Source organism: Gadus morhua, chromosome 21 (assembly GCF_902167405.1).
Source record: "Gadus morhua chromosome 21, gadMor3.0, whole genome shotgun sequence".
Lineage (NCBI taxonomy): Eukaryota > Metazoa > Chordata > Actinopteri > Gadiformes > Gadidae > Gadus > Gadus morhua.
The window spans coordinates 18,062,083-18,076,938 of NC_044068.1; the positions used below are offsets into that span (position 1 = coordinate 18,062,083).

The following is a 14,856-nucleotide window of genomic DNA, read 5'->3' on the forward strand; positions in this document are numbered from 1 at the left end:
GTTTAGAAATGGTGTGTAAGGGGGCAAGTATAGGACTTCAAATTGATGATGGTTGGTGAACTAGTTGCGTACCAGAGCAGCCCGATGGAAACTAACATTATCCCAGACAACAACAAACCTGGGCTGCTCTGGTCTGTCCTGTACAGCTGCATCATGAAGTGCATCCAGGTATTGAAGGGACCTAGTTTTGTTTGATGGTGCAGTAGCCCTTGAAGGCTTATGGCAGCACACAATGAGATATTTCCCCCGCCCTACCCCGGGACTTGCACAATTGCCCTTTGGCCAATTATGTTACGACCCCGTCGTCTTGTTTTGCTGAGGTTGAATCCAGCCTCATCAATGTAAATCAATTCATGAGGCTGTGCAGCTCCATCCATCTCCAAGATGCGCTGTAACAAAACAAAATAGTAACTGGATGACACCAATACTGTATTGTAAATGTAAAGGACTGTAACACTTACCTGTACATATTCACGTCGAAGTCCTTTGACCCTGACACTGTTTCTCTCAAGTGGGACCCTATACAATTGCTTCATGGTAATTTGGAGCTTTAACAAGATGCGTCTGATAGTGGAAATGCTCACTCGCTCTATGTTATTGAATACTTCTCTATCTGCAAGTATTTGCTGCTGTAGCTTGTTGAGACGGATTGCATTGTTTGCTCTGACCAGGTCCACAATGGCAAGTTCCTGCTGTTGGGTGAACAGGCGTTGGCGTCCGCCCCCAGAAGGTCTTCTAGTCATTCTTTAGAAAAAAGCAATCACGAAATGTTACTGTATTGGTTTGCTTCTTTTTTTACACTACTGTATATACTGTACTTTACTCTATATACCATAGAAAGTACTGAAACATCTCAACGTAGGTAATCACAAAACTACCACTTTTGTTCAAAAAGGAGCATTAGCCACCCTGCAATACAGTACATACAGTACTGCAATACATACAGATATGGTACAGCACTGCAAATACTCTAGATACAGTCTGAGTAGAGTAGAAAGTAGAGAGTTGAAGACATACCTGTTTTCCAGTCGGAATGTCCTTGTTATGGATGAAACTGTGAAACGGCTTAGATTAGGGTGGACTCTCTGCCCAGCTTCCCTCATAGTCAGGCCATGGTTTACAGTATGACATGGTCCACCAAAGTTGCTCTTATGTCATCGGAAATAATGTTCCATGCACGGCCTCTTCCACCAGGTCCTCCTCTATGTCTCTGTCCTCCTCTTCCTCCTCTACCTCTGCCTCTTGCTCTTGCTGCATCCATGCTTGCAAAGTTCTCAAAATGGCTTAACTGAGGCCTTTTTGCAGCTGGCTGATTGGTGTTCAGTTTTGGAAGAAAGGGTTTTAAGGTTTGTAAGTAAGTATTCTCAATTAACCAATGTGTTTAGGATTTTGAATAGATGTGTTTTCCCAATGGCTCAATGAGACGTCCTTTTTGAATTATGTGTCTTATGTATGAAATAGTGTGTAGTGTGCAGGAGCAAGTGTGTTGCAGAAAGGAGCAAGTGTGTTGCACAATTGCAACTAAAGTGCAAAGCAGCGCTTTTGTTTAAGGAATGGTTACATGTGTTTAAGGTATAGAAACAAAAACTTCAAGTTGTGTTGCTTTGGTCTAAGCATGTGTCAATAGTGTTCAAGCAATCGAAAAAAACTGTAAAGTGAAAATTAAAGCTGCGAATATTAAAGTGTAATTGATGAATATGGACACACTGTGACAAATATTCTAATTGGTGTCTATGATATTATTGGAATGCATGCATTCATTCAATTAGAAGGTTAAAAGTGATCTGTGTTTTTTACCATGAAATGATTGTGTAACTACTGTAGTCCAGCCTTTCCAGCTGTTCACCATCCGGTAACGGGGGAGTCCTCTCCGGCCTGTTACCAAACCTTTACCTGATCGAGGAGCAAGCCACCTGCCCACCACAGCTTCAGTGGGAAGGAGAACTTCCTTCATTCTCCATGGATATCAACAGAGTGCAAGTACTTTGCTTATGGTGGCAAAGTAACCTTATTAGTACAGACATGATAGATCATTAACTTCCAGTCTATTCAGTCCAGAAGAATGAATGCTGTCAGCCTTGGTGCAACTGGGAACGTGGAAACGTAACACAGGTGTAAACTGTTGCAATTTTTTTCCCGAAATATATAAAACAAGGAAACACAGAAAGCAAAAGGGTTCTGAACACATGTGCCAACAACAGTTTGTTGGCACATGTGCTCAGTATTGACTCAACCATCCCCTTCACCTGGATCTGTACCGAGTCCCAAAGGCACCCATGTTCAGGCAACCGAGATGTTGTCTAAGCCTCTGCGTCGGATATGCAACACAGCTGCTGTAACTGGCTTAATGTAAAAGGTGGTGGAGGAGTGTTTATGAGACGTTTTTGTGTAGAGCTCTGGGACCTTTCCGTGCTCACACACATAGATAATGCTTTCTTTACTTTCTAGTTTCCTGTAATGATGACGATAACCCAAGCAAAGGATCCCAGGATGCTGCTAGCTAGAAATATGCATGATGGCATCCATTGTGAATTGTAACAGAAATAGTGCTGAAACTGAGTCCTCAAATAAATTTCGGCAAAACTTAACACACATATGATATGCGGAAACTGTGGTTCTATTTAATGATACACGCAATACATTATAAACATTGTTTCTTATCAGTATTGTATGCATTATCGTTGTCGACTTGTGTTCCTAATATGCATGTGTCCCCCCGTTAATATACATTGCCATGGACTGTATTATGCTTTACGTGTTTAGTTTGCGTGCGTTTAAACAGATAGACGCACACACACGCGCCCGCATTCATTAATTATTTGACACGTACACAAACGCACGCCCGCATTAATTCATTACTTTTAACACTCACTCGCAGTAAAACTATGTTTTCTCACGATCAAATACTCATCAATCCTAAAAGTTATGGGCATGTACACGATGTCTGTGTCAAGAAAATATGTGTTTGCGTGGCGGAGGAGGGAAAAGAATGCTCTGCGCCAGTTGCAAACTAGCAACGACACATGCGCCAGTGAGAAAGTCAATTGCGCCGGAGGCAAGTTAGGGCCCTATATCTGTTCAATAAAACCGGTATTTGAAATGAACAGCCTATTATACGATGATGACCAGATGCCAGAGAAAACCAAGAATGAACAGCATTACATCAAAGCGTTTTGGGCCCAGGGCGTTCTGTATAAGGCCATGACTGACACGTCATACTTCCCCTCCAAACCCAGCCTCCCTGGCTAATTGCTTTATCTGGTGGCGCTGGCCTCTTTAAATGGCGGCGCTGTAATTGAGGGTGCTCACCGCACCCTTTCCTCAACGCGGCCCCACACGGCAATCAACCTGCCCGCGTTATCACTGCATCTCACTAGAAACTGGAATGATTGGACCTCCACCCAGGACTTCCCTCGGTACTGGGACAACAAGGCAGAGGAGGAAGGGGGAAAAAAGAGAAGACGAAGGAGGAGAAACAGAAACATCCTGGCTCCTTTAATGCACAGGATGTGGGCCGGATCGCTCTAAGACATGTCGGCTGAGAAGAGAAGAATGGACAGAATATGAGATGACATGTCACGCAAGAGCAGATGGTCGTTAGGGAGGCTGGACATAAGTGTGTAAGGTTGGATTGACGTGACTCGCTCTTGTTGACCCTCTGTGAGCGTGCATATAAGTGGGCACGGAAACAAAGAATACAGGTTTTGCATCTTTCAATAACGAGATCAAAGAGTTTGCCGCCAACCGGAAAAGATGTAGCATTTACAAGCAATTCCCTGATTATGGCTAATCATTTTTGGTGCATGAGACCGAATTTGTGTTTTCTTAAATGCATCTTTAACTGTTGGAATGTTTAGCCACATGTTCGATATTAGGGGGCCTCTCTAATCATGCATCTACACTATTTAGCTGTTCCCACTTATTCAGTTTGGACACGGCTGGGGAAACATGTGCTTTTCCGTGCGAGAGTGGCTATAGAAGGGAAACTGTTTAGTGTAAGGATAAACAAAGCCCTGGTTTTAAGGGTAGCTTCAAATGCCTCGAGCAGAAATGTAATCATCCCATGCAGCCACCTTCATTGGAGTGTGTGTGTGAGAACTACAGGGACAATTGCATATTTTCATTTGAGTATCTTGAGTATCTTAATTTGCATCTATTTTTGCTACTACTGTTATTATTATTATTGTAATTGTAACTCATATTATATTAAGAGATCCTTTATCTAAGGATATATAGATGCATCTGTTTAAAGTCATAGAGTAGCTATGGTTTGTATAGCCTGGGACATAGCGTGCTAACATATGCACGATAATCCTACACATTAAGTTGGAACGTTTCCTTCATCCAACGTCATAATTTAGTACAAACTCCCATACCCCAGAAGGCACAGGTCCCTATAGGCTCTGGAGGGGTGAGTTACTGACCCTTGCACGACCAGGCCATTCCTGAGTGAAGCAATGCTTATGGATTATATTGCTGCAGCTGTACGACAGCATCTAATGGCAGACAGACTGAACGTGGACAAGGAGCAAGAAAATGAAGGAATACTCCCTTCCTCCCGTTCCTTTTGTGTCGACGGCAGGCCTGGCAAACGTCTGTGTCGGATTACCGCAGCGGCAGTGAAAAAGCAGATGCAAGGGGGCCCCCTCAACTTTTTATTTTTTCATATTATCAGGGCGGGGTTGGTGTGGTTAATAATGGAGAAAATAATAGAGAAAATAATATGCTCTCATGCAATATTTATTTGTAGGGTGTCATGGCCTCTCTTGTGTATCTATATATGTGAGTGTGTGTGGGTGTGTGTGTGTGTGTGTGTGTGTGTGTGTGTGTGTGTGTGTGTGTGTGTGTGTGTGTGTGTGTGTGTGTGTGTGTGCGAGCGTGCGTGCGTGCGTGCGTGCGTGCGTGCGTGCGTGCGTACGTGTGTGTGTGTGTGTGTGTCTAGCTATGTGTGCTCGTGTGTCGAAGAGACTGAGAGAGTGAGAACTCGTTCCCTACATATGAAATAAAAATGATTATCTTATTGAAAGATTATCTTATTGATTACTGTAAACACACCTTTTGTGACCAAGTATTAATTTACAAACCGGGCAAGAGTCATTGCTTACAATTAGTGAATTTGCACATGCAATTTCTGAAGTTGTGAAAACCCAATCCGACATTTCTTCATTATTAAAACAATACAATTTGACATATTGTGAGACAAACAACCTGAGGCCTGCAGCCTCCTGAACCATGTCCTCCTGCTGTAGGCCTCAGTTGGTATGTCGTTTATGTTGAGCAGAACTGTGCCAACATACTGTACTTCCTAGGTTGTGTGGTCATTACAGGAACCTAAACTTGAACTTGAGGTCCCCTTGTGTGAAAGTGAGATTCCAGACATCCATCTTTGGTGTTTCGGTTGAGCTCATAGATCTGTCTCCCTCCAGGGATCAGATAATAAACTATGTTCTCACGATCAGCGACTATAGAAATCCCATGTCAAAAAATGCAATCATTTTCTTTTCAAACAGGCATTCCGCCTCAGTCCGTTTAGATAGACTTTAATAGGTTCAATGTGGTCCGAAAAGGAAGACCGGTTGTGTGAGGGGTACCCACGCATTGCTACGTACAGATCTGAGGCGACGGGTGTGTACAATGAGAAGCATTTTCCCACATAACTTCCATCCTGTTTTTTGAAAGGAGTGAAAGTGACCTTTCACTCTCACATTGAGTTTATGTATACATTTATCTGTGTGTGTGTGTGTGTGTGTGTGTGTGTGTGTGTGTGTGTGTGTGTGTGTGTGTGTGTGTGTGTGTGTGTGTGTGTGTGTGTGTGTGTGTGTTAGTGTGTTTGTGTGTGTGTGTGTGTGTGTGTGTACTGTGATGCATGTGTGTTTATACTGTGTGTGCGTGCATTTGTGTTTGTGTGTATGCACAGTTTGTGTGTGTGTGTGTGTTTGTTGGCATGTGTGTGCGCATGAGTGTGTGTTTGTGTGTTTGTTTGCGTTCATGTGTGTGTTTGCGTGCATGTGTGTGTGCATGTGTGTGTTTTTGTGTGTGTGTTTATGTGCATGTGTGTGTACATGTGCGTGTGTTTGTGTGTTTGTTAGTACATGTGTATGTTAGTGTGTTGGTGTTTCTGTGTGTGCATGTACATGTGTTTGTGTGTCTGCGTGTGTGTGTGTATGTGTGTGTGATGGGAAGGGGGTGTTTCTGTTATTGTAGGAGCTCTTGACGGTGCTCCTTCGGGGGTTCGATGACAGCTTAAGAGGGGCGCTGGGGAGTGTTTGGAGGTCCTAAAGGTTCTGTTATTCTGCACCTAGACACAGTGAACGGAAGGAAGCAGGACTGCGCCAGGGGGCAGGTCCTCACCTCCAACAATAGACATCCTTGATGGACGCTCGTAGGATCACCTTCTCGTCTGACTCGTTGGACTCTCGTTGGGCCAGAGAGCCGCACTGCAGTGCATCAACGTGTCCAGAAAGGTTCCACTTCTGCCCACAATCCTATCTTTGTTTCCCTAATCTCCCTCTAATCACTTTATATCACAAAAGATGCTTGATTCTGACCGACAACATGGGTCAGCATCTTCATTTGAACCGTGATGAGATTAGATGTGTTCACCTTTCTTGTCAGTTCTCTATAATTATATACGTTGTGGGTGTATGCCATCTCGTGCAATCCAAAGTGACAAACATAATTAGCGCATATTTTGATGGTGGACAACAACTTTAATAATATGAAGGTGCTAGCTAAATGCCAAATGGATGTACATATAGGTCACAATGCGTTTGCTGGTACTCTGCATGAGCATAACATATATATATGCAATGTAGTCTGTGCTGTGCTAATTACCCGTCCACCATCCTGTCTGTGTCTCTCTATGGACCCTCCATGGGAAGAGATAAACCCTCAGACTAAATCAAACGTCTTTCAGCCCGCAGACAGATGAGCAGATAGCGTCGAGAGGCCCTGCATGCCATCTCATCTCATAGTGGAGCCTGTCTTCAGTCTCCGCCGGCCTGTACACGCACACAACCAGCTGTCCTGCTGCTCTGTGCCATGTTCAGACCCAGGACCTCATTACTACTTGGTAGCAATGACAACAGAAGTAGTGCTTCTGCAGCAACTCAATGGTTCAACCCCCATGTATTCAAAGTAAAAAAAACGGAAAGCATACAGTAGGCCTTCTACAGGCCTGCTACAATATACCTGTTACAGTAGGCCTGCTACAATAGACCTGTTACAGTAGGCCTGCTATAGTAAGCCTGCTACAGTAGGCCTGCTACAATAGACCTGCTACAGTAAGCCTGCTACAGTAGGCCTGCTATAGTAGGCCTGCTACAATAGACCTGTTACAGTAGGCCTGCTACAATAGACCTGCTACAATAGACCTGTTACAGTAGGCCTGCTACAGTAGGCCTGCTACAGTAAGCCTGCTACAGTAGGCCTGCTACAGTAGGCCTGCTACAATAGACCTTTTACAGTAGGCCTGCTACAATAGACCTGCTACAGTAGGCCTGCTACAGTAGGCCTGCTACAGTAAGCCTGCTACAGTAGGCCTGCTACAGTAGGCCTGCTACAATAGACCTTTTACAGTAGGCCTGCTACAATAGACCTGCTACAGTAGGCCTGCTACAATAGACCTGCTACAGTAAGCCTGCTACAGTAGGCCTGCTATAGTAGGCCTGCTACAATAGACCTGTTACAGTAGGCCTGCTACAATATACCTGCTACAATAGACCTGTTACAGTAGGCCTGCTACAGTAAGCCTGCTACAGTAGGCCTGCTATAGTAGGCCTGCTACAATAGACCTGTTACAGTAGGCCTGTTACAATAGACCTGCTACAATAGATCTGTTACAGTAGGCCTGCTACAGTAGGCCTGCTACAGTAAGCCTGCTACAGTAGGCCTGCTACAGTAGGCCTGCTACAATAGGCCTGCTACAGTAGGCCTGCTACAGTAGGCCTGCTACAGTAAGCCTGATACAGTAGGCCTGCTACAGTAGGCCTGCTACAGTAGGCCTGCTACAGTAAGCCTGCTACAGTAGGCCTGCTACAGTAGGCCTGCTAAAATAGGCCTGCTACCGTAGGCCTGCTACAGTAGGCCTGCTACAGTAAGCCTGCTGGTGTGAGATGAAGCCGGCTCTGTGGGCTAACATGTGCCGCAATGCTCCGGACAGATAAGCCTTGCGGGGCCACATGGCCGGGGCCGGGGCTTATCATGCAGTGCCAGACAAAGAGGCCCTCTGCTATCTCCGGCCTGACTCTCAGGGAAAAAAACCTTTTAAAAAAACGTTTTATCTGCCCTCGACAAGGGAGGGACACTTAACTCTGAGCTAACGAACCCGAAGTTTCCCTGAGTCTTTCTTGTCCCCTTCCTCAGGGATAAACTCTGGTCGGCCAGCACCCTGGCACAGACTGTTTCTCTCTTTGGATTTGTGTTTGGGACGGACTGACGTAGTTACGTCTTCCTCCACTGTTTCCTTGAGCGTCTCTTTGTTATTGTCGCTGAGCTCCAGGGAGGCGGTTGTAACGGCAGGTTGCTTCCACTCTGGGAGCCAGGCCGCTCGCTTGCCAAGAGTCCAGCCGCAGTGTTTATTTAAAAGAGTAATTGGCGCATTATCACATGGAACGCAAACTAATTTAAACACAATAGCGTGCGTGTGGTGATTCAGGGGATAGGAAATCAGAGATGAGGTGTAGAGTGAAGAGCCCACAAGCCAGAATAATTACAAGTTCAAGGGTGAGAAATGGATGCTGGCTGGGATGTGTAAATAAATGTATGTTGGATACATTTATTCAATGAGACCATGCAAAGACTTTACCACAAGACCACAGCTTTGGCCCAAAAACGCAACAAAAGTCCAGTTGAATTTGGACAAATAAATCTTCCTTATACAAAATTACACCGCATCTTTAGGCAACTGCATTAAAACATAGAAACAAGAAAACAAGGGAGTTCCAAAGATCATTAAAAAATATATCAAAAGGATGATAGGGGATTAGGTACACACAAGAAACATCGGAGAGCCAGAAAAGATATTCCTAATCAACAAGCCAGTAAGGGAGGAAGTGTCTGGGTGTTTCTGTGGATGTGTGTGTGTGTGTGTGTTTCTGTGCGTTTTCTCGTATGTGGTGTGTGTGTGTGTGTGTGTGTGTGTGTGTGTGTGTGTGTGTGTGTGTGTGTGTGTGTGTGTGTGTGTGTGTGTGTGTGTGTGTGTGTGTGTGTGTGTGTGTGTGTGTGTGTGGTGTGTGTGTGTGTGTGTGTCTGTGTGTGTGTGTGTGTGTGTGTGTGTGTGTGTGTGTGTGTGTGTGTGTGTGTGTGTGTGTGTGTGTGTGTGTGTGTGGGGGGGGACACTATGTGGGGAAACACTATTGTTGATGAGGTCGACTTATCCGTGCTGCCGCTGCCAGAGCCACGGTTCATCAGTGGGTCCCTCTTCCTCTTATGGGACACACCTTGGACATTTTTAATGGTTTGTCCCTGCCGTCATTTCATAAGACCATGAGATTGTGTTCAAAAAGTAATGAAGTACCTTTTAATACGTCCCTCATTTAAGAGTTCACCTAGAATCTGCCTAGCCACCCCACTCCACCCCTCCTACTTATTGTATGTTGTACGTCCTGGCATTTAATCTACGCACTTATTGTGTGTCGCGCTTAGTTATAGTGCTTAGTTGTGAAGCATCTCATCCCAGCTATCTTATCCCAGCTATCTATGTTGTGTACATGCGAAGTGTTAACCTAGCGATTGTTAATCCTTGGCACTTGGATTTATGAACATCCTGACTACCATAGATTGTTTCTCTTTCTTCTGACAGAGGAACTTACTGTAAGTTGCTTCGGATAAAAGTGTCCTTGAATGTTGGATAAAATGCCTTGTATGTAAATGTAAATGTCACGCAGACGTCCTCCGGAGACCCGGGGAGGAGCACCTGTACCGCCCTCCCCCATCAAAAACCTCCCCATCAAAGTGGGGAAGAAGACATTAGGCACTGCTGCCTGCAACCCACACGTTTATTTCATTTGAATTTATTTAATAATTTCATCATATATCAGAGTCATTTAAAAGGTTGAACATGTGGCCAAATCACAATCTAAATGGATGAGGTTCCATTGACCATGCTCATCGTGGTTCACAGCATAGCTAGGAATGGAAGAACTCTTCTTATGGGTGATTCTTCACCATGATCATTTGATCAGATTCGCGCACTTGCAGGTGGCTGGGCACGAGGAGGCCACCTGCGTGTGGCCGCAGCCCCACTGCTGCGCCAGGTACGCACAGTTACTGTACTGATCAGTATGGGGACAGGGGTTGGCTGTGGCAGACACACAGAGAGAGAGAGGGATAGAGAGAGCAATGGTTACATGGGGACTGTCTGACAGATAGGACAGCATGCACATGGTGAACATCAGGGAAGGTCCATGATTGATTCACATAAAGGTTTGTGATCAGTCAGCCTGGGGACACGACCATAGGCTTGTATAAACTGGAAATGGCTTAATGGAGCTGAGGAGAGGTAGTGTGTTGGTGTGTGTGTGTGTGTGTGGCGGGGGTTGCCTCGGCCACTTACTGCACAGTTTATCGTCACAGTCATTGGGACAATCTCCGCAAGTGGGTCCGGAATTGTATGGCACGGCAAACCCGTAGTTCCCGCTGTGACGTAGGCAAAGGATATCATGCATTAAACCTCACCGACAGACCGCTGGAAACCAGTTGACCATCTACTCTGCAACCGATGGATTCATAGAACTGTCAAAGCGGATGGTTTATATTGAAGGTCCTGTTTGAGTCTATCTATCTGTTATATCAGAGAGTCTACACAAAGTACAATATGAACATTTCATAGAGGGCAAAGAATTCAAATTGGAATATGACAACTTGGCGCTTACGCTGGGCAGTACTGGCAGACGAAGAAGTACTTGTAGTACGTCTCGGAGTTGGGGCAGTAAGCCATCCCACAGCCGATCACGTTTGACCGGTACCACACAACCTGTGCGCAGAGAAGGAAAACAGGAAATTATCGTCTCCATGGCAATTTCCTATTTTTCAGTAGTATTTGACTCGAGGTATCTCTAAACGGAGGCATAACAGAGGGTAGGGGGATTCAACGAAGGACTGCGAAGGGGAATGAACCGAAGCTGGGACACCTGGGTGTAATGTCCGACAGGGCGTCCGTTGTAGGATCCGACACCGTACTTCCAGTCCTGCACCTCGTTGTACCAGGCCTGGATGGAGTTGGTCCAGCTGTTTTTATAGCTGGCGGTGGCAAGGTTCTCACCACAGTCACCGGCTGCAGGTGGAGAAAGACAGGGATATAGGAGAGGATTCCTTCAAAGGGGAGTTTGAGATGCTACCTTTGTAGCATCTCAAAAATTGCAATTTACAGGTCTTCTGATCTTTGTCAAACCTCTTGTGGATGCGGTACATCTAACCAATCACATTGTAGAGCTTGGTTCTTGTAGAGCACATATTTCTCAAATACAGAGCAGTGCGCCACAGTACCGACCTTTCAATACACATAATGTACACAGAGGACAGCATGCAAGGACAGCTTCCAAGAGTATCAACCCAGGTTGTGCTTACTGCTGATCCGTCTGAAGGCTGCAGTGCTGTGCTTCATGGAGCAGGTGTCGGCCCATTGCTGAGCGTTGGCTGCAGCCTCGCTGCTCCATGTCTTTGTGTGTGTGTTTTTATGTGTGCGCGTGTGTGTTTTTGTGTGGGGAGGAAGAAGACAAAGGGTCAGCTGATTCCTCCACTGGACATGCTACATCACCACCACAGTTTCGCAAACATTCGGGGGGCCAATCCAGTGAGAGAAGAGGTCCAAGAAAGCGTTCATTTGTAAAGAAAACGATGTAAACACTGAAGGACAAACAAACACTGATGTCCCATGAATGTTGCGTTGGGCGCTTTGGGTCCACATTGACAGCGTGGACGTGCAGCGCGGGGTTTACCATCTTCAGCATGTTGCTGGCGGTCGGCTGGACTCCTCTCCTCAGGGCGTTGTGCTTCTCCACGATCTCCTCCTGCTCTGAGGGCCACAACCACACGGGGGAAGAGCAAAGACCAATACATCAAGTGTGCAATTCAGACATGGATACAAAAGTGGTTGCGCTGTTGAAACGACGATGATCCCTGAAGCACACGGGGCTGGTCAGAGACCGGCGGGCCGCACTCACCTGCCTTCGGGCGGGGAGACACCAGTGGAGAAACGAGAAGGACAGAAAGAGTCGTTACTGTCTTTGGAGATAAGTCAACGGTGGCCATAGAGATACCGAAATTGATGATGTAAAAACGCTATCATATGCCATTAGTAGTTTGAATAACTGAATGAAGTGAGGCTTACAGTAGTGGCGGCCACTGCGGTGGTGCTGGGCACCTGCAAGGCCAGGAGACCGCAAGCGCACAGGAAGGCAAAGGTGTAGATCTTCATGGTTGACTGCAGAGACGTCCGCTGACGCAGGTTATATAGCCAAACAACACGCACAAACGCACACACACAAACGCACACATATCAATTTGCCTTGTTCGTTGCCTATGGAGGCTTATGTGTACTTGACAAACAAAAAATATCATTCTTGTATGTGAGTGGACATTTGGTTGGGTGTGGGGCTGAGAGAGGAAACATATTTGATATTAGTGATAGTGCTTTGACATATACATACTGACATAAATGTCTAAGTCCCCATGCACTTAAAAAGGTAACTCGCATTATGGCAACACAATCTATCATACATTTTCCAAAAAGTACGTTTCCATGTAGACCAGGTTCCCCACCAGACCAAGATAACCAAACCAATGATTATATTCAACCTTGGTCTCTGTAAATATTGATATATAAACAGCTATAAACTTCCTTAAGGGCAATATCTGCAGCACACAATATTTGCAGAAGTTTAATTGTTTACTGGTTAGAGAAGTGAGGGCATTAGTCTTCGACTAACAAGTTTCCATCTTCTTGAAACAGGATCCTCTTTATCAGACAGGACATAGGCAAGAATCTCCCAGACATATATGCTGGTACATTAACAAGAGCATGTGAGGTATTTTCACGTAAACACGACCGCCACTGTTTACGTGAAAACACTGCTGCTACTGTGAGCAATGCCCTTCTTCAGAAAGCACCGCTAAACCCAACGCCTTTTTGACTGTGGAGTGTTCCTTTCGCTCCCAGCTTTAGACCGCTATATTAGACGGCTTTGAATCCTCCATTCTGACTGGTCAATTACAGCATTCTACGGTCGGTTGTTTCTGAATAGAAGACCACTGCTATGAATAATAAACTGTTGGTATTTCCAACCGTAGATTCAAACATCCTATTGTATGCTGTTATGTACATGAAATTCTTATATATTTTTTAAGTTAAACATCAAAATGTTATACTTTTTGATGACGTTTTCTATTGATGTCACAATTACTATAGAGCAAAAAAATGCATTATATGATATATGAAGAAAAGTAAATAATATCAATATATTAAGCCCACCTGTGTCTACTTGTGTCTTCTTGGTCAATATGGTCAAATGTAGCCTGATCTTTCCCTCCGAGTGACCTGCTACTTGCAACACGTAGTCCTGTCCCACAGGGGTCCATGGACTTCAGTAAAGAGCTTCCCAGCTGGTACCACAACTAGTCTGCCACATGACACATTATTATGTGAATTTACTGTATATATATAACAGGCTTCCATGTTTTGAAAGAAAATCAATGAAAGTCTGACAGATATTTGACCCTTCCTTAACTAGTAATCTAGGTGTCTTTTTATTTATTTTCTCAGGAATTTCTTTCATTTTCTGCATTCCGATCTAAAATGAATGTAACACAATTACAGGGGTCAATATCGCAGAGGGCTGATTATAGTGCTATGTTTCACAGTTCTAATTAAATTAAGGGTAATAGATAATCTAATTGAACAATCAACCAATTACAATTTCATATATGGTTGTGTCAGGAATGACCATGACAACTGTGTCCAAAGAGTCGATGCAGGTAGTCATCGCTTATAAAGCTGACGCACCTACATTTGCCTCATTGCAGGTTGAGGGAAACAGTCTATGTCTGAAGAAGAGGATCCTGTTGCCAGAAGATGGAAACTTGATGAAAGGAATCTATTGCCTTCACTTCCCTGACCAGTGAACAAGTAAACTTATGTGTGCTGCAAATATTGCCCTTAAGGCAGTTTAAAGCTGTCTATGTATTAATATTTGCAGAAAGATATTTGCCTATTCCTGCAATAGGTTTAGGCAAATATATTTACACTTCAGAGGTGTTTGTCTCATTTGTTGAGGGGGACATATTGTGAAAACAACACTTTTCCTTGGATTTGGGTCTCTGGTGCTCCCACACGCATACAAACTTTGAAAAAAAGTCAGTACCTGATTTCTTGAGTGAGATATGCATTTCTGAAAGTACCCCGCCTACAGTTACCAAACGAGCCAGTCAGTTTCGGCACCCCCTCCTAAGTCGGAAGGGGGCATAGTTGAATATTACCCCCCACTTCCCCACTTCCCCTCCAATCAGAGCATAGCTAAGATTTTTTTTGGACCAGCGGACGAGCAGCTCCGGCAGGGGGAACTCGGCGGCAGCTCAGCTCCGGGAGTACAATCCCTTTCTGCCGGACTGCCGCCGAAGCTTTGGCGGCAGTCCAGAGGAGGAGACATGGACAAGAAAGGGATGTACTCCCGGAGCTGAGCTGCCGGACTGCCGGACTGCCGCAGAGCTACCCCCGCCAGACTTTTCAGCTCCCAGAGGACACCCGCCTGAGCAGCCTGAAAGCTTCGGCGGCAGTTCAGCTCCCGGACTACACTGCCGGAACTGCTGGACTGCCGCCGAAGCTTCGGAGGCGGCCGGGCGGCTTTGATGGCGGCCGGA

The 14,856-nt window shown here is 45.2% G+C and overlaps 1 protein-coding gene across 1 annotated transcript; it reads right to left on the minus strand.

Moving 5' to 3' along the window:
• Positions 1 to 9,997: 9,997 nt before the first annotated feature.
• LOC115533988 (serotriflin) lies at positions 9,998 to 12,436 on the minus strand. Its single transcript, XM_030344521.1, has 7 exons — positions 12,331 to 12,436; positions 11,940 to 12,019; positions 11,569 to 11,659; positions 11,133 to 11,275; positions 10,875 to 10,975; positions 10,556 to 10,638; positions 9,998 to 10,300 (listed from the first exon to the last, which is right to left on the minus strand). Exons 1-7 carry the CDS (start codon positions 12,416 to 12,418, stop codon positions 10,173 to 10,175), a joined length of 714 nt encoding a protein of 237 aa, XP_030200381.1. The 5' UTR covers positions 12,419 to 12,436; the 3' UTR covers positions 9,998 to 10,172.
• Positions 12,437 to 14,856: the final 2,420 nt, after the last annotated feature.

What these genes read in the sequence shown, in the direction of transcription:
- LOC115533988 (XM_030344521.1), bottom strand. Translation starts at nt 12,418, where the DNA reads ATGAAGATCTACACCTTTGCCTTCCTGTGCGCTTGCGGTCTCCTGGCC. An exon ending in CCAGCAACATGCTGAAGATG is followed by an intron (nt 11,660 to 11,939) that starts GTAAACCCCGCG and finishes ACACACACAAAG; the next exon opens with ACATGGAGCAGCGAGGCTGC. An exon ending in GTCTGCCAGTACTGCCCAGC is followed by an intron (nt 10,639 to 10,874) that starts GTAAGCGCCAAG and finishes CCTACGTCACAG; the next exon opens with CGGGAACTACGGGTTTGCCG.